Below are 25,537 nucleotides of genomic sequence, written 5' to 3' on the forward strand. Positions count from 1 at the left end.
GTAGAAGTATCCATACTACAATGTACAAATACTCTATTACAAGAAAAGGTACCAATCAATAAAACAAATGCATAATAATGGAGTTAAACAGCAACAATGCATAATATTTTATGTTTACGATGTCAATATTTTATATGTTTAAGAAACTTACGTTTTGCATGTCTATTCTTAATCTGGAAATTAACTCCCTGTAGACGTAAAAAGTAAAAAGTACAGAATTTAGTGGAGTAATAGAAGTAAACCTTTCAAGCACTGGATTTGACCATGCACCTTAGGACACTAGCCCCATTGCTCGTTATTTAGCTATTTATTCTACTTTATTCTATTAGTTCTTCTAAATTGACCTCCTCTTGTTATTATATTATTATTATTATTATTATTATTATTATTATTATTATTATCAGTTTGTGGATACTGCTGGAAACTGTGAATTTCCCCTTGGGGATGAATAAAGTATCTATCTATCTATCTATCTATCTATCTATCTAAAGCATTAACAAACAAAAGTGCAAGTACCTCAACATTTTATCATCAGGTACTTAAATGTCAACAAATGTTCTTATTTACTTTCAAACACTGAGTGTAAGAATAATTAAATACTACTACTACTACTCCTAATAATAATATTAATAATAATAATAATAAGAAGAAGAAGAATAACTTTATCTGTATAGCATTTATCTAAACAAGGTTACAAAGTGCTTGACAGAATAAAGAGATAAAAACAAACAACAAGATAAAATATAATCAATCATAAAAAATAAAAAAATAAAAAATAAAAACCCCAGTTAAAATATATTAAAGTATTACATCGTTTAAAAAGTACACCACACTACAACCATGTCATGCCACACAACCTCCAGAGGAAGGACCGGAGCTGGTGTCAGCAGTGTGAAGCGTTATTTGCGGGTCTGAGGTGATCCAATAGCCCCATCTATGGGCGGAACCGGGCCGTTGCCTCTCGCCACCCTGACACACCATCGCTGCAAAACACAGCACAGGCCGGGCTACTGTCTCTGTCTCTGAACAAGGGCGAGGAAGACCGTGAAGATGTCTGACATGGAAGACGATTTCATGTGCGATGATGAAGAAGATTACGACCTGGTATTTACAAGCGGAATTATTTAATTTGCGTTTAAATTAAAGTCGTTTGTCCGCTGGGGGCCAACAGTGAAGTGCCGGGCTAGCTAATGTTAGCCGTGTCGTTAGCTCGTTGGCTAACACCAAGCTGACAGCGGATGACTAACGTTAGCTTCCTAGCTGGCTAACGATAGTTTTACTACCATGCAGCTGGCGTATACCAATAAACACCGACCATACCGGGTAGCATACATAGTGTACACGCGTTCAGCTGTTAGTAAATTTGATTTGCAGACTTGAAAAGCAAACCAGCCAGCAAGTTAGCAACCCATTGCGGTGGCTAACGCAACGTTAGCTCAAGGCTCATGTTTGCAGAATTACATTCAGGGGGGGAAGCTGCTATCCTCACCTTTCGTCTTAGCTAGCTGAGAGTTTATGTTATGTTGTGTGAGCAAATCGTCTTTGTGTTTGAGCTGCATTCTGTTATTTTGAACTTTTGACATGTTGATGTGCTTAAACTTAGGAATACTCAGAGGACAGTAATTCAGAGCCCAATGTGGACCTGGAGAACCAGTACTACAACTCCAAAGCCTTGAAGGAGGATGATCCCAAAGCAGCACTCAGCAGTTTCCAGAAGGTGGAGTGGTACTCCATAAAAATCAAATCTTTTACGTAGCTCTCTGCTTATCTGGGGTATTTTATTTAAAAGCACAATTCTTACCGACACCTCCCTTGGTTTTTATTGTGTGTTCAGGTATTGGAACTAGAAGGAGAGAAAGGAGAGTGGGGATTCAAAGCACTGAAACAGATGATCAAAATCAACTTCAAGCTGGTATGTGCCGTTACATGTGCCATCATTTATTTATCTCTCTCCCTCCATACATGAGGTATTGAGTTATTTTTTTGTTTGTTTGTTTGTCAACCCTGTAGACCAACTTTCCAGAGATGATGAACAGGTACAAGCAGCTCCTCACGTACATCAGAAGTGCCGTCACCAGGAACTACTCGGAGAAGTCCATCAACTCCATTCTGGACTATATCTCTACCTCCAAACAGGTATGGATAGACAATGCTGTAAGTTACATTTGTTACGTCCTTAAAATTTGCAGCACCAGGTGTCTTCAATCTGTGTCTCTCTGAAATGTGTTTTTTGTGATACTAGATGGACTTGCTACAGGAGTTCTACGAAACCACATTGGAGGCTTTGAAAGATGCAAAAAATGACAGACTGTGGTTTAAAACTAACACAAAGGTATACAAAGGTTCTTCACTGGTTCCAGGTAGTCCTGCATAATCATTTATTTGTACAACATGTGCTCATAAATGCTCTTTTTGCAGTTAGGGAAGCTGTACTTGGAGAGAGAAGAATATGGGAAACTGCAAAAGATCCTAAGGCAACTTCACCAGTCATGTCAGGTAATTAGGTCAATTTTTACTGATCATTTTTTACTGTCTATGCAATACTAAGTCTCTAAGATCTCAATCTATATATATCTATATCTATATATATATATATATATATATATAGGTTGATTTGACAGCAGTTGTTCTATTTTTCCATGAACTACAGACGGATGATGGAGAGGATGACCTGAAGAAAGGCACACAGCTGTTGGAGATCTATGCTCTGGAGATCCAGATGTACACGGCACAGAAAAACAACAAGAAATTGAAAGCCTTGTATGAGCAGTCACTTCATATTAAATCTGCCATTCCTCACCCACTCATAATGGGAGTTATCAGAGGTATGATGGTGTACATATCTACTTCATTCATAGAACAGTGGGACTGTCACACTATGATCTGTCATAGCTGTTTGCTAAATGACCTGTGCTTGTTTTCTCCTGACCAGAGTGTGGTGGGAAGATGCATTTGAGAGAGGGTGAGTTTGAGAAAGCTCACACAGACTTCTTTGAGGCCTTTAAAAACTATGATGAGTCTGGAAGCCCAAGAAGGACAACATGCCTGAAGTACCTGGTCCTAGCCAACATGCTGATGAAGTCAGGAATAAACCCCTTTGACTCTCAAGAGGTATGAAAGTAATTGTTACAGTTTGAAATGTTTTCTTTTAATAGTCATGCACAATACGGTTTGCAAGAATATGAAACATCAGAAAACACAGACTATTGGTTGCCACCTACGTTTGTGCAGTTTTAGTTTCCTTTTTGACAAAGCACAACTAGACTGTCTCTAATCAGAATGATCTGTTGAAAGTATTTCATTCATATATTTTTTTGTTCTTAATCAGTTAACATTTATTTAGGTTTTAGTACCACAACAACATTTCTTTTTTCTTTTTCCCCAAAGGCCAAACCATACAAAAATGACCCGGAGATTCTAGCAATGACAAACTTAGTAAGGTAAGCATGCATTAATGTATTATTTGGATTTCCCCTTCCCTTTGTTTAGAACAAAAGTCTGTTTATGCTGCCATGGCACAAAAGTCTATTGTAGTGTTTGCTATTACTCCCATCTCTTATAACATTTTGCCCACCAATTTTATTCTAAGATCTAAACCGTCTTGTCAGCCACAGTTTTACTAAGAACAGAACTGAAAGAATAGTGGGACCAGCCTGGTATTGACAGCTGTTTATAACATATCATTTGGGTAGTGACTCTGGGGTTCTCTTTTTATTTTCAAATTATAGGCTTAGATAAAATGGTTGAACTGTGGACATTATTGTGGGATCTCTGAGAACAACTTTTTAAAGAGTAGAAGGAGAGATGTCATCAGCTACGATTGCTACCAGTCCCTGACATATCATTTTATTAATTAATTCTCCAGAATCCCACCTTTTATTCTTAGTGACCACCATGCCCTCCTCCGACTGAGCATGGTGCACTTGCATGTGCTTTGTGCCCTGCGTCTTCAAGTCACAACAAAGTTAGTTAGAAAAATTTTATTTATGACCTCAAACTTTAAAAAGAACTGCAACCTTCTCTTGGACCCAGATGCCTTTACTGTCTGGCCTTTGGTCAGTATTCCAGCTGCAGTATGTTCACGTCTTTCAATGGACGCCTTGCATCACTTCCCCTTAGTACAAAATCATACATTAAACACATTAATGGTATTAATATCAGTTATACCAGTTACCCAAACAATACCCTGTCAACATTAGTGTACATTTCACAGTATTTGTATAAAGTATTGAATATGACTATTGTCTTCCCCAAGCCTTTAGTTGTCTTCTGTTTCCTTGTTTGCTCCCTTTTGTCCTCATGTTTACATAAATAACAGGCACTGTCTCAGATTGCTCAGGTTCCATGCATATATTTAAAATTGATTTTGTACAAACAAGAAACTAAGAACGCACACCCAAAACTGTAATAAGAATAGTGTTTACAGAAAGTCTAATATTTTGGAATGTGTTTGACAGCTATCAGGATGAGAGTTTTTCTGTGGGTCACAGAGACACAATGTATATAGTAAAACAACACTGCCTTGTTTTCCCTTCCAGCGCCTACCAGAACAATGACATCACTGAATTTGAGAAAATCTTGAAAACAAATCACAGTAACATAATGGACGACCCCTTCATTAGAGAGCACATAGAGGGTGAGTGGCGAACGTGACTTCAGTCCACATACATGATAAATGTGTTGGGGAAAACTTTGTCTTGTTTGAAAGCGTAGCTGATTGTGTGACGTTGTGTTGCAGAGCTCCTGAGGAACATTAGAACTCAAGTACTTATCAAACTCATCAAACCGTACACGAGAATACACATCCCTTTCATTTCTAAGGTAAGTTTCCCGTGATTTAAAAAAAAAAAAAAAAAAAAGTCATGTATGTGTGACTTTGTGTGGATCGTTACTTCCATTGTAATTGGTCTGTATTGAAAGGCAATCAGTCATATCAATGAAGAAAAAGGTATAATTGGGGAGAAAAAGCACAGAACTAATGCAGGTTAGAAGTAGAAGCATACTCTTATTGACACATATTATATAAATAAGTGAAATTTAGTTTGCATTTCATGATTTAGTTTGTCTCATAGATGGTATCTGTTAATGCTTTTTCATCTCTTATTAGTTTACATACTTTTGCAACACACCTAACACAATGAGATCTGCACTGCATCTTTTTTAATGTTAAATGACACTAGCTGCCATACTTGTGTACAGATGTTATGATCTTTTCTGTTTCCCTTGGTTTTCAGGAGCTGAACATCGATGTGTGTGATGTGGAGAGTTTGCTGGTGCAGTGCATCTTGGATAAGTAAGTGTGTCCGTCATGTGTCTAATGAGAAACTGAAGAAGGAAAAAAATACCCGCCTTCCTGTAAATGTTAGTAGTTCCTCATAGTTTGCATCCTTTGGCCCTAAAGACAGTCAGGCAGTATGAATTCAGTTTCAGTTACATCTTTAACCTAATCGATTGTCATGTAATAATGAGCTGCTATTTCCGGCTTCAAATCCCGTCTTTACTGGTTTTCTGACGTAAACGACTTGTGAAAACACCAGATGAGCCTGGTGTTACCCTCTGTAAACTGTAGAGTAAAATGTTAAAACTAATAACGCATATATATTGTTTTTATTGTCATCATGCACTGAAATGTTAAAGGCATTGTTTTTGTAATTAATGCTACTCATTTAAAATGATAGGCAATAGATGAAAAACATAAATGTAGGTTGTTTTTCTTAAATGCATGGTGGCATCTTCAAGATTATCTGGGGATTTTTATTACTTTGCATCCTCAAGAAATTGCTCTAAAGAATTGTTTAGTTTTTTTAATGCTACAATACAATTAACAGATACACAGTTTAACTGCAGGAAGACTCTAGGAATTTAATTGGCATTTCAAAGCTTGACTAAATTATAAATTGGACTGTCTTTTACATGCTGACTTGTGATGTTCCCGATATGAGTTATTTTATATTTTAACATGTGGCTTCTCTCTTCTTTTCTAACTCTCTTTGTGTGTGTGTGTGTCTGTGTGTGTCTGTGTGTGTCTGTGTGTGTCTGTGTGTGTCTGTGTGTGTCTGTGTGTGTCTGTGTGTGTGTGTTTCTTTCTCTCAGCACAATCCACGGCCGAATTGACCAAGTCAACCAGCTACTAGAACTGGACTACCAGAAGAGAGGAGGAGCTCGCTACACAGCTTTAGACAAATGGACAAATCAGCTGAACACACTCAACCAAGCCATTGTTAGCAAACTCACATGATGGCATGTAAAATCAAGAGACAAAGGAAAAATGGCATGTTTTAATACATCCATAAAGTATGCTACTGTGCTTCTTCAAGTATATCCTCTGAGACAAGATACACAGCACAGGTTTTTGAGAATGCCACCAATTTCAAGAAGACTCAAGGAACCCCCGAGAACGTGTTCAAAGTGTGTTGTTTTGTGGTGATGAGAGGAAATCCACTGACACTTATTTTTGTTTTTCATGTTTCCCCCCCCCCATTGGCCGATCCTTCCATGTGCAACACACAAAAATGCTTCAGTTGTTTGAAAAAAAAAAAAAGGAAAAAAAAAAACAGAAGTTCAAAATGTGTATGAAAAACTTGTACACAGTATTTTAATGTATACTGTTGCCTGTTGGTAATAAACAGATTTCTCTCAGCACTAAAAAAAAAAAAAAAAAAAGGATTCAGCTGCCTTTGACTAGCCACAAAGTTTTAACAGTGTCACGGGCTAAACGTCGAATAAAATGTTTTCAACTGTCATAAATGAAACAAAGAAATCTCTCTTTTTTTTGTTTGGTTTTTTTGAATCCCTCTTTGACTACATACTTAAATAAATAAATATATAAATATATATATACACTAACAAAAAGTTAGGGATATTCCACTTGTGGGTGAAATTTATGGAAAATGTAAGAAGATGATGCTACAGTGATATTACATCATGAAAGTCGGGCATTTAAGTAGAAGGTCAAATTAAGATCACCTGGAAAAGTTATAATGCATTTTATGTACATTCTCAAATTTCCTCCAAAAGCCGAATAAACCCAAAGTTTTCCCGAGCAGCGTACATCTACTCATGACGTAGCGTAGCGCGTTTTCACCCGGAGAGTTGCAGCTTTTTGGGCCTCGACGGCTTCCCTTCCAGGTGACTCCCATTTGCACTGGTGTTGACAGCAGCAGCTCTCTCTCTCTCTCTCAGTGGAGCGACGAGCTGCTGGTGTGCACAGCGCAGCCAGCTGACGCAGCAGCATCTAGCAACAGTTAGCGGTCAGTAGGAGCTGGGTGTGAGTCTCTCTCTCTCTATATATATATTTATATTTATATTTATTTATATATCTCTCTATCTTAAACCTTTTTTAAACTGATTAGTATTTACAATGAAGAAATTAAAAGGGCCCACATCCTGACGTCCGCATTGTGGCCAATGACGGGTCTGTCGCGGCGTTGACGACTGACATGGACGCTAGTGACAATAAGGTACAGTTTTATTTTATAATTATGTTTTCAGTAGGTAGTTTGGAGGAAGAGGAGGAGGAAGAGGAGGAGTGTGTGGTGGGGAGGCTTCTTGCTAAAGCTTTAGCCTGTTTGGAGACTCATCGTATCGTTTGTTGTAATGAGGCCCCAAAAAGCTGTTCCGCTGGTGCGAGTAGAAACATTAGAGTTGCTCGGTGGAGACTTACAGGAGTTATTTATGTCGCTGACCGAAGTAAAGGCTCTAAACGATGAAAGGTGTTTTTATCAATGGTGTCCCCGTTTGGCTAGTAAGCTAACGTTAAACCAGCTAACGGTAACCGCATTTAATAACAAAAGATAACGGATGTGTGTTGTCGTCTCTCGCAACGTGTGTGTGTGTGTGTGTGTTGTGTATTTCACTAAAACCACGTTAATTTATTTCCATGACAATGTTTCCTTCATGAGAGACTTTTTTTTTTTCTTTACAAAAGGCGTTGTGTGTTAAAGTGTTAGCATGGCTAGCTGGCTACAGCTACGTAAGCTCAGCTGTCATCTGACGACGCTTCTCGTTTTGATCAGAGCGACAGATTACAGCTTTTATGTGTGTTTTTTTTCTTTCTCTTTTAAAATGTATTGCTTAGTCATGCCGTGGAGACGCAGGGTTGATTTTAAAAGGTGTCAGTCAGGTAAGTTAGGAATGTGTGCATGAGATGGTTGTTGTTGTCGGGAGAGGCGGAGAGGTTTCGTGGATAGTCAACAGAGGAATGTCTGGTTCTTCTGCATGTATGGCATTCCTGACGCTGCTTGCAATGCAGAAAGTTAACTTTGGTTGGGTTTGGTGTCCCAAGGCGTATTGCCAGTGCCCCGTTAGCTTTGCACATTGAACGATGGTGTTTTCTGGCTGAAAACATGAGGAGAGGGGGGGGTTTCCTGCCTTAGCTGCTTCTGAATATGTGTGGTGATACTCCTCAGTTCTGCCCCCCTTTACTCCTTAATTTGAAAACCTCTTTAAAAGGTTTAATATGGTCATGCTTGACTACACAGCCCACCCAGTGGTGTAGTGAGGCGGGGGTATACTCATACTAATACATACTAATTTATGCCCCTAACAATAGCTACAGAAGAGGTGCATAGTTTTGTAATCAATACTGGCACACAGACTATAGGGTGAGACATCTACGTGATTATGCATTTTGAGTATTGAACTACTGATTGATGCACATCAGAGGGGTTTTAGATGTATGTAGATATATGTTTAGATGTGTCCATATACCTGCGTATACCCTGCACTACACCGCAGAGCCCACCTTGCATTCAGTACAGAAACGGATACCATCGGATAGTGTTTGAAAGCAACTGCTGTGAGAGTAAGTGCTTACACAAACGGGGGCTTGTGAGATCAGTAGCCCCCAGTCTAATCACTCTGAGATCTGTCATCCCCAATGAATGCACATCTGGGTCTGACCTCATTGCCTTTTTCACAATCACAGCTATTCTCACTCACCCTCTCACTGACACACAGATACACAACGACACACAAAGACGCACATGGTTGAATCAAGAGATGGATCCGCTGACCAGCTCTGCTTTTTTTTTTTTTTTTTTTTTTTTTAATATATAGTTGGACTTCTACACTGCTGTTAAGAATTCAAGATTCTCCGTCAGTGCACATGAGGCCTCCATGCTATGGCTTGCTTTATAATTAGCTTATCCTGTAGTACTGTCCCTAATTTATCCTCTCAAACTTAATCCTATAACAACACCCTATCAGCTATACTGTACCATCGTACAGGGTCAGACCAACTACTGTAGATCTCAACCTCTGCAGACATATCAGTCTGGCCATGGAGGCTGGTATTACTCCCTGGGGGGCTTGTAAAAATCTTTCTTTATCAGCTTGGTCTTTACTGAATTGGCATAACATGCTCCATTCAACATGACTCTGTTTATATAGGTTGGGATCTATAGATTACCTAAGGAAAAGTGAGAGAAGCGCATGCAGACAGTAGCAGTGGGAGACAATAGCTGTCTGTGTGACATCCACTGGCTGCACTGATGCTCTATTCATGCATCCCGACCACTGTTTCAGAGAAGAGAGGGGGAGTCTTTGTACTCTGAACCCTGTCACCTCTCCTCATCCTTTGCAAAATAGCTGATTATTTTTGATAGGACCTCTTGGACAGAGCTGACACCTTGGGTTAGACCAGTGCCACCATGATGTGAAAGGAGCAGCACTGAGAGGTGTGAAAGATGCTCCCAGAAAGCAATGGAAAAAGACAGTGAAGAAGGACAGAACAAGAGGGACAGTTGTTATTTTATCAGTTACAATTTTATTTTTTTGCCTTTTAATTTAAGGATATACATAGGCCTGCCTGTTAGTTGCTGTCATCACTGAGCATATCCTACCCATTTGGTTGTGTCTCCGTTTTCTACAGAACGATATTCTGGAATGGCTGAGTGAGCCCGGAAGTACTTTAGTGTTTCTCCCCCAAGCCTGCCTTCCAGTGCCCCAGACCTATAATCTTTGGCCTTTCTGTGGCCTGCTGTATCATTTGCTACAGCCTGGCTGTTGACTATGTGTCAGGGCCATAAATCTGGGGACCCATAAAATCAGACTGAGTCAGAAGAGTGCAATAGTGTGCCTTTGCCGGCTGTAAATATGTCAGTCTTTTGACAGAATAGTTTTATTGGTTAATTTATATAATTTGAATTGTATGTATATCTTGTTGTAAGTTAAAAACAGTAAATTGACCTTTTGCCTGAGTGCACCAACGCATATGTTACCTGAAATGTAATCCAAAAGTGATACTTTGGGGTATTTTTTTCTGGTTTTCTGTCATTCCTTTCTGGTTGGAACTAGTTGGAAAGAAAAAAATGTTAATTTAGTCCTCAATTTGGTAAAAATAACCTACAGTATATGTCTCACAACAAGGGTGAGTCTGGTGTATTTCCCTTGGTGCTGTCACAGGCTTTGAGGGGGTTGAACAACTTAAGGCCTCAAACAATGACACATTAAATGTATGTCAACAATTATCTGTTTATATTTTCGTTTATTGTCTATTTTGAGTGTTGTTTTTAGCAATAGCTTTGCAGATGATAGTCATTATAAAATTAAATATTTCCCTCGCTCCCTCGAACTCCTTTTGGCTTTGAGGTACAGAGACTCACGTCATTGTAGACCATATTAATAAGAAGAAAGAATTGTTTATATTCTTCACCTCTGTTTATCCAGCTGTAGAATTGTTAGTCACAAGAGAAATCTATTATCAAATTTTCTTTTAATATGTTGCATACTTTCCTTAGATACTGTGGCAGTTGTGTGTTATGTCATTGTTAAACTCAAGAAGGTTTTATCTCCTTGTGTAAGGCCTGACACCCTTTTTATTGATGGCTGTAGGCACTCAAGACTGTAAACCAAATGGAAAACTGTGAGGAAATGTTTTGCTCAACTTTGATTACCACAAAATAAATGAGGTTAGTCAGTCTGCTGGTGCATATCGGTCTCTCTATCAGACACTTTGTACTCAAGTTAACAATTTTAAATTCCTGGACATATCTTCTCATACAGTAGAAGTTTTTACAATGTTCTGAGAGTTGATGTTAGCAGGCTGTGTCTTTAGCCTTACATATTTTAATCCCTAGAGAGATATTTTAACAAACTACACAAACCTACCGAAATAATTAAGTCCAATTATGGAGGAACGTTTGTGGGTTTTCATGACTTTGTTGATATGGATTGTTGCTTCCACCCTACAACTATCCCATTTTATAGGTGTGGGATGGCAATAACAATAAAAAATAAATAAAAATGATTTGTTGATAAAGAAAAGGCAATCAGTGAGCTTGATGAAGGACAAGCAGATAATGTGATGACTAACTTGAGTGACTTTATTTCAGCAATTTGAGAAATAGGTCTCTACTCTTAGACGTATACCTTTTTCTCACTCGTGCATCATGTAGTCATTAATTGGCTGCTGTTGTACACAGTGTGACAGTAATGGCTGTCCATATGTCTTTGTGCAGGATGTGAAGCTTTCAGCAGAAGTGGAACCGTTCATCCCACAGAAGAAAGGTCTCGAAGGATCCTTAGTCAGCATGAGTCTTTCTGGCGAGGCAGGCGGCGGAGGAGGAGGAGGGGGTGGTGGGGTGGAAACCACTCCCATACCCAGCTACCTCATCACCTGCTACCCTTTCGTCCAAGAGAACCAACCCAACAGGTACTGTTACTCTCACAGCAGGGGGGCGGGGGGGATTGGGAATGAGTGAAACTCAAAAGGCAGTTCCTCCAATCCCGTTTAACTCTGAGCTAATGGCACCAGTGTTTCTGGTTCTTGCTGATTATAGATTTCCCAAAGCTGTTAACTTTGGAAGAAATATTGCCATTCCTTGTGGCATTGTGGGAAGTCTGGTGTCCCCATTTTGAACCACTCAAGAACAATCCACTCTCTTCTGGACCTTTTCTATTTTCAGAATAATTCATTTACTGTACTGTTTGCTATAATAAGAAGAAAATAACAGCCTGTCCCTAATGTTGTGCGATCACAATCAGCTCCTTTAAACAGTATACTGGGTTAGAGTCATTAGATGCTCTGTAGTTTTAGACTGCTTAATTATGAATGGAAACCTCCCCAGAGTTACAGTCCAGAGAACCACAATCTGTTTCCAGTGGCTCTTTCTTTGTCCAAAGTGATATGCTGTATCCTGCACACATCCGTTCCTTTGTTTCCTTCCCCCATATTTGAATGCAAGGAAATGCTCGCTATAGTAGGCTGGCTGTGAAAATGTCATCTGGATCCTTATCAACATTTCTGCATACCATGTACACACCCCCTGACAAACCAACCGTCATGCACATCACCGTGGCAGTACAGATGTTAACCCGGACATCACCCCTCTCTGGAACCCCACTCGTGCTAAGGCGCTTTAATCTTATTTTGTATAACCCATTTTAATCAGTCTTCCTAACATCACTGCATGTTTAGAGAAAATACAAACTGAGAAATGTTTTAAATAAGGGAAACAAAGTCCAAAACCCTTAATAAAGTGCTGTGTGATTAATTCAGGATGGCACAGTCAGTTTCTTTCAACTGAGAATGTGAGTTTCTTAACATTGAATATTTGCCAATATAGAATTTTATATTTATTTTTAATCTCTTTCTTTCCCACACAAAACAGGTGCACAGTGCACACTTAACCAAAAGTTGACCTACATTAAAATAACATTTTACAACTAAATATCTTAGTATTAAGACAATATAAGCTGCAGCACAGCCTTCCTTTTATGGATTCATATAACGAAGAACAATACACGTAAAGAAATAATTAAAAATTAAAATCCAGAATGGCTCAAAAGGCATTCAAAAGTATCGGCTGAAAAGAATCAGTGATTTTGAGTAGAATATCAGAAATAATTTAACATGTTACTTCTCTACTGCTTCACAGGCAACATCCTATGTATAATGGAGGGGAGCTGCGCTGGCAGCAGCCTAACCCTAGCCCTGGTGGTTCATACCTGGCCTACCCCATCTTGTCGTCCCCCCAGCCTCCTGTCTCCAATGACTATGCTTACTACCAGATTATGCCTGCTCCGTGCCCACCTGTGATGGGCTTCTACCAGCCCTTCCCTGGCACTTATGCAGGTCCTGTGCAAGCTGGAGTGGTCAACCCTGTCTCAGCAGATGTCAGTGAAAGACCACTGCCTCTGGGGCCAGCATATGGTATGGCCAGTCAGAGGGGGAGAGGCATGGTCCGACCTAACATTCTCCCAAAGGTACAGATGGTCAACAGCTTCATTGTGATATTATCACATTGACGTCATATGTTATTTGTATCACTAAAAAGTTTCCCTCCTTATCGTCAGTCTTTAGTGAGCTTGCTCTGCCTCTTTATCTTTCTCCTTCAGCAACAGTTGGGTGTCTGCCAGCCTCCAAGGGGCCGCCGGCCTCCAACCAGGAGTGTAGCTGTGCAGAAGGAGGTATGCACCTTGGGGCCTGATGGTAGGACCAAGACAGTCATGCTGGTGGATGCAGCACAGCAAACCGGTAAGAATACTGCAGCAATAATTATGTTAAATGGACTGTACTTGTATATTGCCTTTCTAGTCTTCCGACCACTCAAATCGCTTTAACGCTACATGCTACAGTCACCCATTCATACACTGATGGCAAAGGCCATCACAAACAGAAACTAACTCAGTCACTCACATTCATACACCAATGCACAGCATCAAGAGCAATTTGGGGTTCAGTATCTTGCTCAAGGACACTTTGACATGGGATGAGCCGGGGATTGAACCAGCAACCTTCTGATTAGTGGACGACGCGCTCATGAGCGGCTGTGACACTGTATTAAAGATAGAGTTCCCATGCAACAATTTAAAAACTATAAAACAAAAAGTGCCAAATAAATATGTGAAGCTGTAGGAGTGGAACAATTCTTAGTCATATCCAGACAAATGTAAGGCCAACGTCAGTGATCTTCTTCAACCCTGCGGCTGAAAGAACCCGAGGCCCAATACATTCCAGACTTTGTTTAAAGTAAGCTGCTTTGCCTGTGAGCAAAAATAGTTCCTTTCAGTGAGGAAGCAGGACACAATGCCAGTAAGAGCAGTGTCTGGTCTTACAGGTTGATGTTGATGATGCTTGTACTCAACTTCTTAAAGAACTGGAATGCAGAGTTACCAGTTGGAGAGGTTAACATGTGTGCAGCTCATTATGTCATCAATGATGTCTCTGTTCCCAAAAAAGCTAATGACCCTGTGTAAATAGTTTGGCTGCTCAGTTGTTGTTTTGATGCCTCACGAAAAACGTCATAGAGTTAGGTCAAAGTAAACTTGGTCCAAGTTTTTGTTCATAAGTCTCTATTGATTCATTTACAGTATTTATAGTCCTTCTTCCTCCTCGTGTTTTATTGATGGTAGCAGTTTCATTCTACTATGTAACAAGTTCATTTCAGGTCTGAGTTTTCCTCCTTTGTGCTCAGATTTCCCAGGTGAGGTGTCAGGGCGTAGTGCTGCTGAGCGGGCTAGTCCCCTGCTGTGGAAGAACCGAACAAAGAGAAGACGGGCGTCCCATCCAGGTGAAATCTACAACGAGCAGGGTGCTAGTGAAGCAGATATAGACAGTGACAGTGGTTACTGTAGCCCCAAACACAACCAGGCAGCAGGGACACAACGAACAGCAGAGAATGCAGCAGCACCCACAGTAAGTCAGCAACTTGCCATCACCTCCAGACCCAACAGACTTACAGTAAACTGAAGATATGTTTTTACCTCATAATTGGTAAATTGATAGTGCTTCAGAACAATACTTCCTTAATTCCTGATTTGATAGGCACTGTCTAGAAAGAAGTTTAAAACTCATAGTACACATGGGAAACAAAATAAAGATAGCTATGCAGATAGAAAGTCAGGAAGAAGGAAGTTGATTGTTCTTAAAGGTCCAGTGTGTAGTATTTAGTGGCATCGGCTCATCTTCCCCTTCTTAGCGTGTAGGAGAAACTATGGCAAATGACAAACAACGCAAAAGGTCCTATCTGTAGTCGGTGTGTTCTTAGGTAACCAAAACACAACAATTCTTATTTTCAAGTAATTATACATGAATGAAAACACATTTATAAATATTATATCTTGTTTCTACCATATTCTGCAAATAGATCCCCCTAAATCTTACAAGTAATAGTAAGTTACGTAAATTGAATTTTCTTTGCCTACTCAAAGCTGAATACCTCTCCAAAAAAGTCATTTAAATAAATTGATTGACAGGGTACTATGTTATTGATCATTAAGGATAAGATAGGATTTATTTGATTTTGACAATTTATTTGGTTGAGCTGATTATCTATTATTAATACACAGTCTGGGAGTAACAGCTGACTAATCAGATGAATTTGTGAGAAAAAGTCCCAGAAATATTAACGTTCTTTAACTTTGCAAAACTATTACATGCATTTTGCATTCTGCATCAACTGCATATCAAGTCTACAAGCTGAAGAAATGAAGCATTTACTGCAATGCATAAAGTTTATTTTTTTCATTGTTTGGAGGTAGGTAGGAAATGATGACTGAAATGTGTCAGTAGCTGTATCTGAATTTTAAAAACTAAATTGCAGGCTGAAAGTGGATGTCACACAAAAGCATATATGTTCATTGCATTGGTTGAGTACAGTTTGAATCACACTCATTAGCATATTTAACATAGATAGCTCAACTTGTCTTTTTTTCTCTACTCTTTCCACATTTCCTGTGTTATATAGGGAGTAGAGGCTGGTGTAATGACAGGTAAGTCAGATTCACATCTTCACAGCATGCTTTTATATAGCGATATTTCTTATGCATCATTCATATAACATATTACAAATGAATGGAAATTTAGTGTAAATTGTTCTTGTTCTCTAGCAGGTACCTGGGTAAATGTAGCCTCACAGGCTACCCCGAAGTCCTGGGGAGACAGGAATGGCCAGTTTCACAGAGCAGACCAGAGGAAGAATCCTGAACAGAGAAACTTCTCACAGGTACAGTAGATCCCATTGCAGCATACACTAAAGTAAAAAGGCTGCTATTTGTCAGGCAAACAACTCTGGTATTAAGTAATGCGAATAGGTAAAAGGCAATTACTTTTGACGTAAAGGCTTCAGACTCTAAGTCGCAGCAAAGCTTACTGAGCAGCAGATGAGGAGGGATCAATGTTGGTAAATCTCCATTCTGTCGAGAACAGAGACCACATGCACTTAGAAAACAAATAAGCAGCAGTAGTAATAGTAGTTACAACTGAAGACAGTGATATCAACAGAAGGAATAGCCAGGAAAGCACAGGAGTTAAGACAGTTGGTGTCAACATTTTCTTAAGAAAATGTTAAGTAATATTAACATGCCTAAAAATTGGCATGGCTTAAATTAAGGATGCTAATTCATGTAATTGCTATTTGATAACACACCTGACACACATTTAACATATATGTGGTATTCCAACACATGAAACATTAACATACTGTTGGCATTTAAAAGTAGAACTCCTCAAAAGTGTTAAACCTTTTATGTGTTGTGGACATCCAGTTGCACTCCTAAATTTGAGCAGAGCACTGTGAAAACTCATTTCATCTTTCACATAACGCACATAAGTAGAGTCTGTCACACATAGTCAATAAACAAACTAAAGAGCCATTTACAGGGGTGTATATGTGAATCAAACAACTTGTGCTTTTTACAAGCATTGGTATGTTCCCTCTAGCCTTTTTTCACACCTTGTTTCCTTCGCTTACCAGTACGTGCACAAAAACACAATACCTTACAGTACTGTGTTTTTGTACACACTTACAAATACCAGCACTAACCTGTCTGACTCCTGTATTCTCTGTGTGTCTTTCTGCCTTTCAGGATTTCCATAGTGGCTATCCAGGGCGTGTGCCACCCAACCAGACAGAACAAAGGCTACAGGCAGCAGTGGTCACTGGCACTGAGCTCACCCCAGAGCCCCTCTACTTTGAGGTGAGAGTGTGTTTGGGGAATTTCATTGTAATAAATTCTCACTGCAGCATTGTCACCATCACACACGCTTAATTTTAGGCAGAGTTTATTTGTTGTGCTGACATATTTTCAACATGTTTGTCAGGATGAAGATGAGTTCCCGGATCTGGCTACTGGAGGGGCTGCCCAACGCAGCACCAAACCAGAATCTACTCCAGCCCAGACACACACGCAACCTAAACTGCCTAAAAACCTGGTAAGCGAAGGCACTTTCTGAAAAAGACTTTGAATGCTCACTGTATCATGTGCTGACTGTTTGCAGTCTTAACTAAATACTAGGGGTGTGTATCTCTTTCTCAGATGATTTGAAATGTATCTAGATACATGGTTCACCATCTTATACAAAAATGATGAATATAAATTTGCAACGATGCAATACACTGTAATTTAAAGCTGATTCAAATGGATAAGTGTGACTAATTGCTAAAAACATAGTAATTTCCTGAATTTTTATTTATATACTAACAGAAATCTCCCAGATAATTATAATCTGCTACAGTAACGGCAGTAAATACTCACATCACTAAACAGGTTGAATTTTTCACTAAAACGCTGCTGACAGTACCCAGATCAGTGTCATCCCTCCTAAATATTTTTTTAATAACACTGTATGGGTGCAACTCCTCGTAAATAAAACCTCACATAGCTTCAGTAACATTTTTGCCTTAAGCTTTGAGGAGCTTAGAAGTAGCATTAGCTGCATTACTCGTCTTGTGTTGACTAATCCTCTCTGTAACTTTACTGTCAGCATGCATACCATCTTCTTAAATTAGTTGCAAGGTGTGTGTGCTTGTTCCCAGCATATTTTATGATACCACGGCACATTTTGAAGACTGCAAATGCAATGGCAGATTTTTGTACATGCTGATAGCTACATTTTATTCAGTGTGTGAATGTTATGGATGTTTGAAGTTGGTATTTCATTGGGAAACATTGTGAGCCAGTAGGAAAAGCATAAATAGGATGCACCACCTCTCATACACAGGTTAGAGGCACAGAAGGGCAGAGAAATATTTGGAAAGATGTTTTTTTTGACAGCTGTAATGATTTATGTATTTAATGTACTGTGTATAATTTATCTATGCAGTCCAATCTCTGACTCTTGTATCAGGTAATCTTCACCCCCCTACTAAATATTTACTTGTGTCTCTACATGTATCACAGCTGGATAATCTACCAGAAAACTCGCCTATCAACATTGTGCAAACACCCATCCCCATTACGACCTCTGTTCCCAAGAGGGCCAAGAGCCAGAGGAAGAAGGCTCTGGCTGCTGCCTTGGCCACTGCACAGGAGTACTCTGAAATCAGCATGGAACAAAAGAAATTACAGGTATGAACCTGCACTGTGTCTGCTGGTCATTTCACACTGGACAGTTTGAATTTTAGGCTTGTTGAAGTGTTCCTTTCATAAATTCCTCACCACTGCCTGGTCATGAGTACCATTCTGATCTTATTGTATGTATCTAATGTATTTGACTGGTACTTTAGTATGACCTTGTTCTGCCTTTTCTCTCTCCGCCCGGTAGGAGGCATTCACCAAAGCAGCCGGGAAGAAGAGTAAAACCTCTGTTGAGCTGGACCTTGGAGATATGCTGGCAGCCTTGGAGAAACAACAGCAGGCTATGAAGGCCAGACAGCTCACCAATACCAAGCCACTGTCTTTCACAGGTATTCATTAACTCTATCAAACAAGTGGTATAGAAATTAAAGGAACACCTTACAACAGCCCTGCAATGTTAGTGATTGTCTACTTGTTGCCAGTGTTCTTGCTTCGAATGTAGGACTTTCTCAGTGCCCTATTGTGTAGTTTTGCTGTGTTTTAGAGTGGCCAGACCATTACCATTAAGTTGAATCAAAACCTGAGAGTCCCAACCCAAACCAAACCTTATGTACCTAACTGTGCACATACACACACTTATACTAACTTTGCTGTCTTTCTCTCCAGTGGGAACAACTACTCCATTCCATGGTTCCGGCTCAACCAGCGTACCGTCGATGTTGAAGGGTCACCAGCAGCCATATTCAGCCCCACATAATTCCCTGGATTCCACTGCACCACGTATCAAGAGAGGGAAGGAGAGAGAGATCCCCAAAGTGAAACGGCCAACAGCCCTTAAGAAGGTTAATGATTTAAGTTTTAAGTTAATAATTTAGGAGACATGGGACGAAGATTTTATTTAGCCTACATACAAATTGGTAAAAGGACTGGAGATCTTTAAACCTGCAAATCTTTTAAGTGGCTTTCTCCTTGACATTCTGTATTTGTTCTGTCTTTCTGTAGATCATCTTGAAGGAACGTGAAGGGAAGAAAGGAAAGACGAGTATAGAACAAGAGTCTTCAGGCCAGGAGGAGCATGGGGAGGAGTGTTTACATTTTACTGATGATCTTCCACGCGAGCCTGCCTCCCAAGAAGGTGAGTGTAAATGTATTATTATGACATTAAAACAATTCCGTTGTTCCTATTTTTTAAATCCATGATACATTTTCTAATTGTTATTTCTGGTCTGCTGTTTGTACCACAGACAACGGTTTGAGCGTACCCAGTGATGCCTCCCTTTCCCCGGCCAGTCAGAACTCTCCATATAGCATCACCCCAGTATCCCAAGGTTCCCCTGCCAGCTCTGGCATTGGGAGCCCCATGGCCTCAAACGCCATCACCAAGATCCACAGCCGACGTTTCAGAGAGTAAGTGCACACTCTAACCCCACAGAATGTTAGAACGGGGCAGACCTTTTGTAGGAACCCCCGGCATTGGAATATCTCAAATGCACAACGTGGTAACAAAAAAATGGGTCGCAAAGCAAATACTTGTCCCACTCAAAAATCCCAGTGCCTAGGCTGTGAGAAATGTACTCTGGAAGTTATGGGGTGTTTTTAAGGGCGGGTCTGTACAATAAAGAATTGTAGAGTATGGCACAGATGCCTAGCACATTGTCCCTTCTCAGCAAAAATGTATGCCAGTGGTCACAAACACAGCTTTGTCCCTCTGTGTCCTCTGCTGTAGGCCTATTGTCCCAGCCCACCCTTTTCTAACAGATTTTTGCATTTAAAGCATCCAAAGGCCTCTGGAGCCAAGCTCCTCCTCTCAGCTCTGACCTCCGGGACACTTGTTCCTCAGGCCACACTACGTCGACCTTCCGATAGATATTTCATCGAACCACAACACTACTGGGAGTATGCATTAAAGACTGCAAGGCTTATTCTGATTCAGAAAAAAGCCCAGATGGCAACAAAGCGTAACAGCCAAAAAGCAGTCGAAACAAAGTTGTCATGACAAAGAATAAAGCCTTTAGGGCTTCTACAAACAATTATTTTCAACATATACTTGTCTGAAGGTTATTTTTCAGTTAATTGTTTGGTCTGTGAAATGTCAAAAAGGCCCATGATAATTTTCATTTTTTCAATTTTCATTAATCATCAAATTGCTTTTTTTGTTTGACCGACACCCCAAAACCTATTCTTAGCTATTCAATTAACTTTTGCAAAAGACAAAGAAAAAAATCAGATCATCACAATTTAGAGGCTACAACCAGATAATCTTTACCATTTTAGCTTTCAAATTATATTCATTATTAATCAATTAGCAAAGTTGTGTGATTCTTTTTTTTTTGGTCAGTTAACTAATCAATTAATATTGCAGCATTATTTGCAGCAGTTAACATTATTGTGGCTGTCAGTGTTTTTTTGGTAGCCACCTAAAAGGGACAATCTGTAACCTCCATTATTTCTTCTTTTTTCCTTCTGCAGGTACTGTAATCAAGTGCTGAGCAAGGAGATCGATGAGAGCGTGACTCTGCTGTTGCAGGAACTGGTTCGCTTCCAGGAGCGGGTCTACCAGAAGGATCCTACCAAGGCCAAATCCAAACGCCGCCTGGTCATGGGTCTCAGAGAGGTCACCAAGCACATGAAGCTGCATAAAATTAAGTGTGTCATCATCTCTCCCAACTGTGAGAAGATTCAGGCAAAAGGTAAAGCATGTTGCTGTGACATCTCCAGCATCAGTCCTTATGTGATCAGATTGCTCTAGATCTGACCATCGGAGCTATATACATATTTAAAGCGGCTATAATTGATATTTTTATAATAACAATGTATCAGTGACAATGTGAAAGTGGTTGTTTGTCGTGATTAAACTTCAGAGAATTATCACCAGAATCTACAGCTGCCCTCAGCTTTATGGAGCTTGGTAATGAGTTTCAGCATATTGTTTATCTGTGCAGCAGCAACTTGTTTTGGTTCACTGTCACTGCTCTCACTGCGTCGTTTTCTCTGCTACGTGCTCAGCAGCAAGACACAGTTAGCGACAAGCTGCTGAACATTTTCCTCAGGAGTTGGCAGAAATCAAAAACAGTGTCAATATTGGTCTTACATTTGTCAGTTGGCCAAAAGAAACGACTCAACTAATTATGTTCCTCTGTAGCTGCTGGATGTGTAAATGAGCAATTATTTTCTAACAAGTTCACCATATCAACTTAAAAGGTGATGATCTTTTAGCCAGTGTTGTGTGCACAACTTGTTTCCACTGCCCACTCAAGTGGGCACAAGAAATCAGTTATTCTAAAACAGAAAAACTCATTATTACACACACTACACTGCGTACAAACCCAGGAGTCACATAATGATAGAATGCAAGTGTAGCTCCGTTTTAGTTATTCCTAAAACAACAGGTTTTTGCATCCTTGTCATTAGCTGGTATTTTCTGTTCTGTTTGTTCATGTATTTATATTTCTTTGTACATTTGAGTCACTAATTGTTTTCTGTGTTATAGGTGGTCTGGATGAAGCTTTATACAATGTAATTGCCATGGCTAGGGAGCAGGAGATCCCATTTGTGTTTGCCTTGGGCAGAAAAGCTCTAGGACGCTGCGTCAACAAACTAGTGCCTGTTAGTGTGGTTGGCATTTTCAACTATTCTGGAGCCGAGGTAAGGCACTCCCATTCATTTTAATTGTAATACATTGCTGTCATTACTTTATTATCCATCCATCTGATCCCTAAATCCCTCTTCCTCCTTCAGGATCTCTTCAACCGTTTAGTGTCTCTGACAGAAGAGGCTAGGAAGGCCTACAAGGACATGGTGTCGGCTCTGGAGCAAGAGCAGGCTGAGGAGGCTCTGAAAAATGACAAGAAAGTCCCATACCAAATGGGGCATTACCGCAACCACTCTGCTGCTTCTGCTATCTCCTTTTGCTCAATCTTCTCTGAGCCCATCTCAGAGGTCAATGAAAAGGAGTATGGTAAGCTCCCACATTTCTGTCTTTCTGCTTTTTCATCCTTTCTCATAGTTTTTTTTGGCTGGACCGCAGCAAGCAGGCCAAGCAGTACAAACATGATAGTCCGTGACTTACTGAGTTACTAAGTGAGAGTTGGAAATGAAGTATAAAGTAGTGAGTATTTGTTTATGAGATAAGAAAATGGAGCATAACAAATCAATTAATTCCTTCAGAGACCAACTGGAGGAGTATGGTGGAGACTTCAGATTCCCTGGAGCCTGTAGAAGCTGAACCAAGCCGCCCTGCACCTTCTACAGCCACCCAGAGAGACAGTGACGCCCTGACAGCTACCCCCAACGCAACCCCGTCTTGCTCCTCTGCTCCTCAGCCCAGACCAGCGCCTCTGACACAGGGTACCAGTGAGAGAGACGAGGTCCGTGTTGACGACCGGCTGGAGCTTGCCTCTCAGCAGAGCACAGAGACAGGCTCATTGGATGGGAGCTGTAGGGGGCCACTGAACTCCTCCATCACCTCCACCACTTCCACCCTGGTCCCCGGGATGTTGGAGGAGGCGGAGGAGGAGGAGGAAGAGGAGGAGGAGGACTATACTCCTGAGCCTATTTCAGTGGAGGTGCCCACCCTCAGCAGTCGCATTGAATCCTGGGTGTCGAAGACCTTGGAAAACCTGCAGCTGGGAAAGAGCCAGGAAAGTACAGAGGAGGAGGAGGAGGAGGAAGAGGAAGAGGACGAAGAGGATAGAGGACAGAGTGAGGACGAGGAGGACCTCGATTCAGCAGACATCACAGAGACAGTGATTGAGGGAAAAGAGCAATTGGAGGCTAAGAAGGCCGGTTGATGTCACCTCTCTTCCTCTGTACATACACTCATTCCCTCTGTCCTCGGTTGCACACACACATCCCTCTTCACAACAGCCAGCAGTTTATCTCCTTTGTCTCTAACCCCTGACACCAGACATAATCTCAGGTATCCAACCAACTGACCAACACTCACAGACACAGACACACACCATTAACATCACACACAGAAACTGACCAACTTACAAACACACAGGGTCGCAGACCAAAAGACAACTAACACAGTTTGAGGGTTTAGTAATTGACACCAACACACAAAAAAAAAAACACTCATCGTGTAATTTAATAGGATGCCCTCACTTCTTCTTCTGCCCATAACCTGCTACACTTGAATTCAGAGGGAAGTTTTGGATTTTCCTCCTCCGAAGCTGAACTCAATTAGAGTCAGGGACGTTTCTGGGAGCAAGTGATGAGCGCTGAAACAATGTTGAACTGCTGTCTGTAGCTCACAGAGAAGGAAGGTTGGAACCTTTCAGCTCCCATCTTACTTTATACAGAGCTCAGAAAGTTTACCGCTCTGCAAGTATTTCTGTGCTTGTGTGTGTGTGTGTGTGTTTTACAGGCACATAGTTTGCATTTATTTTGCTGTGTTCATTAGCTTTATATTTGTAAAGTGTGTGTGTGTGTGTGTGTGTGTGTGTGTGTGTGTGTGTGTGTGTGTGTGTGTGTGTGTGTGTGTGTGTGTGTGTGTGTGTGTGTGTGTGTGTGTGTGTGTGTGTGTGTGTGTGTGTGTGTGTGTGTGTGTGTGTGTGTGTGTGTGTGTGTGTGTGTATTTCCCACCTGACTGCTCCATGACGGAAGGAGAGACATGCATTTCTTAATTACTCCTTGGTTGGTATTTAGCTTTCCTTACAGAATATTACAGTGTCAGGGGTTCTGTCTTTCTACCAAAACCACTCCCACCCATCAGTCTTCAGAGAGTGTTTTTTTTAATGTTCAAATAATAAGTGGCCCATTCTGTATTCAGATGATTCAAACAACTTAACTTCTAAGAAGCAAAACAAGCTTTGTGTATATAACCTTGTCTATGTGGTTCTACTACAGTATATAATGGTTTGTCATATTGATCTTGCCTCGTGTGAAACTATTTGGGGTTGTTTTCCTCTTGACTGGAATTGTCTTGAGTTCCCAGATGCTGTCTGTGCTTCATAAAAAAAAAAAAAAAGTACTCCTGTTTTGTTCTCTCTGGTGGTGTTTTGCTCCCTGATGGGGAGCCTCAAGCTGTCTCTTACTTGGTAATGACCTAACACCGTATTTTAGAGGCACGTTTATCAAATGTACCATCAACACTGAGATCTTTTTTTAAGTTCTTCCATCCAAGATATTTTGTGTTTCGGTAAATAAGCACGTAAACGCAGAACTTAGTTACTGTCATCGTTTTCACCAGCATTGACTTCCTTTTAAAAAATGCCACTTAAATCAAATTCACCAATAGGACAAGCAGGTGTTTACTGGTATTTATGAAGTTTAAAAATGCCCAAGTTTACAAAAAAACAGACATGGTTGTTTACAGCTGAAAATGAATCCTTGTAGAGCTTTTCTAGATTTTATAGACAGATTTTGTGGGGACTGAGCTGCAATCAGTAGTCTGATGTCAGTTCACCACAGCTGAGAAGCTCCCTCATTGGGCAGAGTCACCACTGGAAGTCAAACATGTCTTCACAAAGTCATGCACATACTAATGATAATCCATTGTAAATACAAGTGTACAAAAGAGATGTTGATTTTGCATTGTATTAAAAAACAAATACAATCGTCCTGTTCTTAAAGCCATTTGATAGTTTTAACATTTAAACAGTTGAAATCCAATTTGATAGTGAATCATAGAGAGATTTCAGCCAGTCGATGCGGTGTGTAAATGCAGTATGTCGGGCTGTATGCAATGTGAAGCCCCGAGATGGGAGATGACAGTGTACTGGATATCATACTTGGAAATTATGAAAGTATTTCTAGTTTGATAAACGTTATGCTGTGTGTAGGCTTTTTGTTGCTATGACTTCCATCAAAGTGTTTGAAGTATGTTAATTGACAACAAGTGTGTTTTTTGCACTATGTAAATACGTACTGGTAAAGGTCTTGTAACTAATGTGAACAAAAAACAAAACTAAAAAACGGTTCAATGAAGTACTTTTTTCAGCGTGTTCCTCATCTTTATATGGATATTTAAGAACATCTCCTTCAGACTGTACATCACTAGCAACATTGTTAGAGGCTGTTTCTCATAATCCTGTTATCACTCTTAACATATATGGACCGATGATTAACATCATTAAAATGTTGTTTATGTAAATCACTTGACTGGTGCCTCATCCTGTATCCACTGTTGTTTCATCAGCATGTACACAATTAGATTGCAGCAGATGGGAAATGAATCTGCAATTAGTTTAATAATCAATTAATAATTTTAGTCACTTTCTAAGCAAAGATGCCAAACATTCTGTGTCCAGATGCTGAAATGTGAGGATTTGATGTTTTTCTGTATTGTATG

At 40.1% G+C, this 25,537-nt stretch overlaps 2 protein-coding genes across 6 annotated transcripts; both read left to right on the forward strand.

Annotated features, from left to right (window-relative positions):
• The first annotated feature begins 944 nt into the window (after nt 1-944).
• On the forward strand, nt 945-6,760 carry cops2 (COP9 signalosome subunit 2). Of its 2 annotated transcripts, none has more exons than XM_051379259.1 (13): nt 945-1,104; nt 1,604-1,717; nt 1,835-1,912; nt 2,011-2,154; nt 2,243-2,332; nt 2,419-2,496; nt 2,651-2,825; nt 2,933-3,111; nt 3,388-3,440; nt 4,539-4,636; nt 4,739-4,821; nt 5,235-5,293; nt 6,094-6,760. In XM_051379259.1, the coding sequence occupies exons 1-13, from the start codon at nt 1,051-1,053 to the stop codon at nt 6,236-6,238; spliced, it is 1,350 nt and encodes a 449-aa protein (XP_051235219.1). In that variant the 5' UTR covers nt 945-1,050; the 3' UTR covers nt 6,239-6,760. The 2 variants fall into 2 exon arrangements, with proteins under 2 accessions (XP_051235219.1, XP_051235220.1); XM_051379260.1 differs by having other exon boundaries at nt 2,011-2,136.
• A 384-nt stretch (nt 6,761-7,144) lies between these two features.
• secisbp2l (SECIS binding protein 2-like) lies at nt 7,145-25,339 on the forward strand. 4 transcript variants are annotated; one of them, XM_051379247.1, is made up of 19 exons: nt 7,145-7,250; nt 7,353-7,460; nt 11,460-11,653; nt 12,879-13,206; nt 13,339-13,477; nt 14,418-14,638; nt 15,690-15,714; nt 15,832-15,947; nt 16,810-16,920; nt 17,045-17,155; nt 18,124-18,291; nt 18,488-18,629; nt 18,907-19,082; nt 19,243-19,375; nt 19,485-19,647; nt 20,710-20,930; nt 21,731-21,885; nt 21,979-22,198; nt 22,408-25,339. In XM_051379247.1, the coding sequence occupies exons 2-19, from the start codon at nt 7,440-7,442 to the stop codon at nt 23,028-23,030; spliced, it is 3,267 nt and encodes a 1,088-aa protein (XP_051235207.1). In that variant the 5' UTR covers nt 7,145-7,250; nt 7,353-7,439; the 3' UTR covers nt 23,031-25,339. The 4 variants fall into 4 exon arrangements, with proteins under 4 accessions (XP_051235207.1, XP_051235208.1, XP_051235206.1 ...); XM_051379248.1 differs by having other exon boundaries at nt 7,170-7,460; nt 15,835-15,947; XM_051379246.1 differs by having other exon boundaries at nt 7,171-7,460.
• The last annotated feature ends 198 nt before the right edge of the window (nt 25,340-25,537 follow it).

Source organism: Dicentrarchus labrax, unplaced genomic scaffold (assembly GCF_905237075.1).
Source record: "Dicentrarchus labrax unplaced genomic scaffold, dlabrax2021, whole genome shotgun sequence".
Taxonomy (NCBI): domain Eukaryota; kingdom Metazoa; phylum Chordata; class Actinopteri; family Moronidae; genus Dicentrarchus; species Dicentrarchus labrax.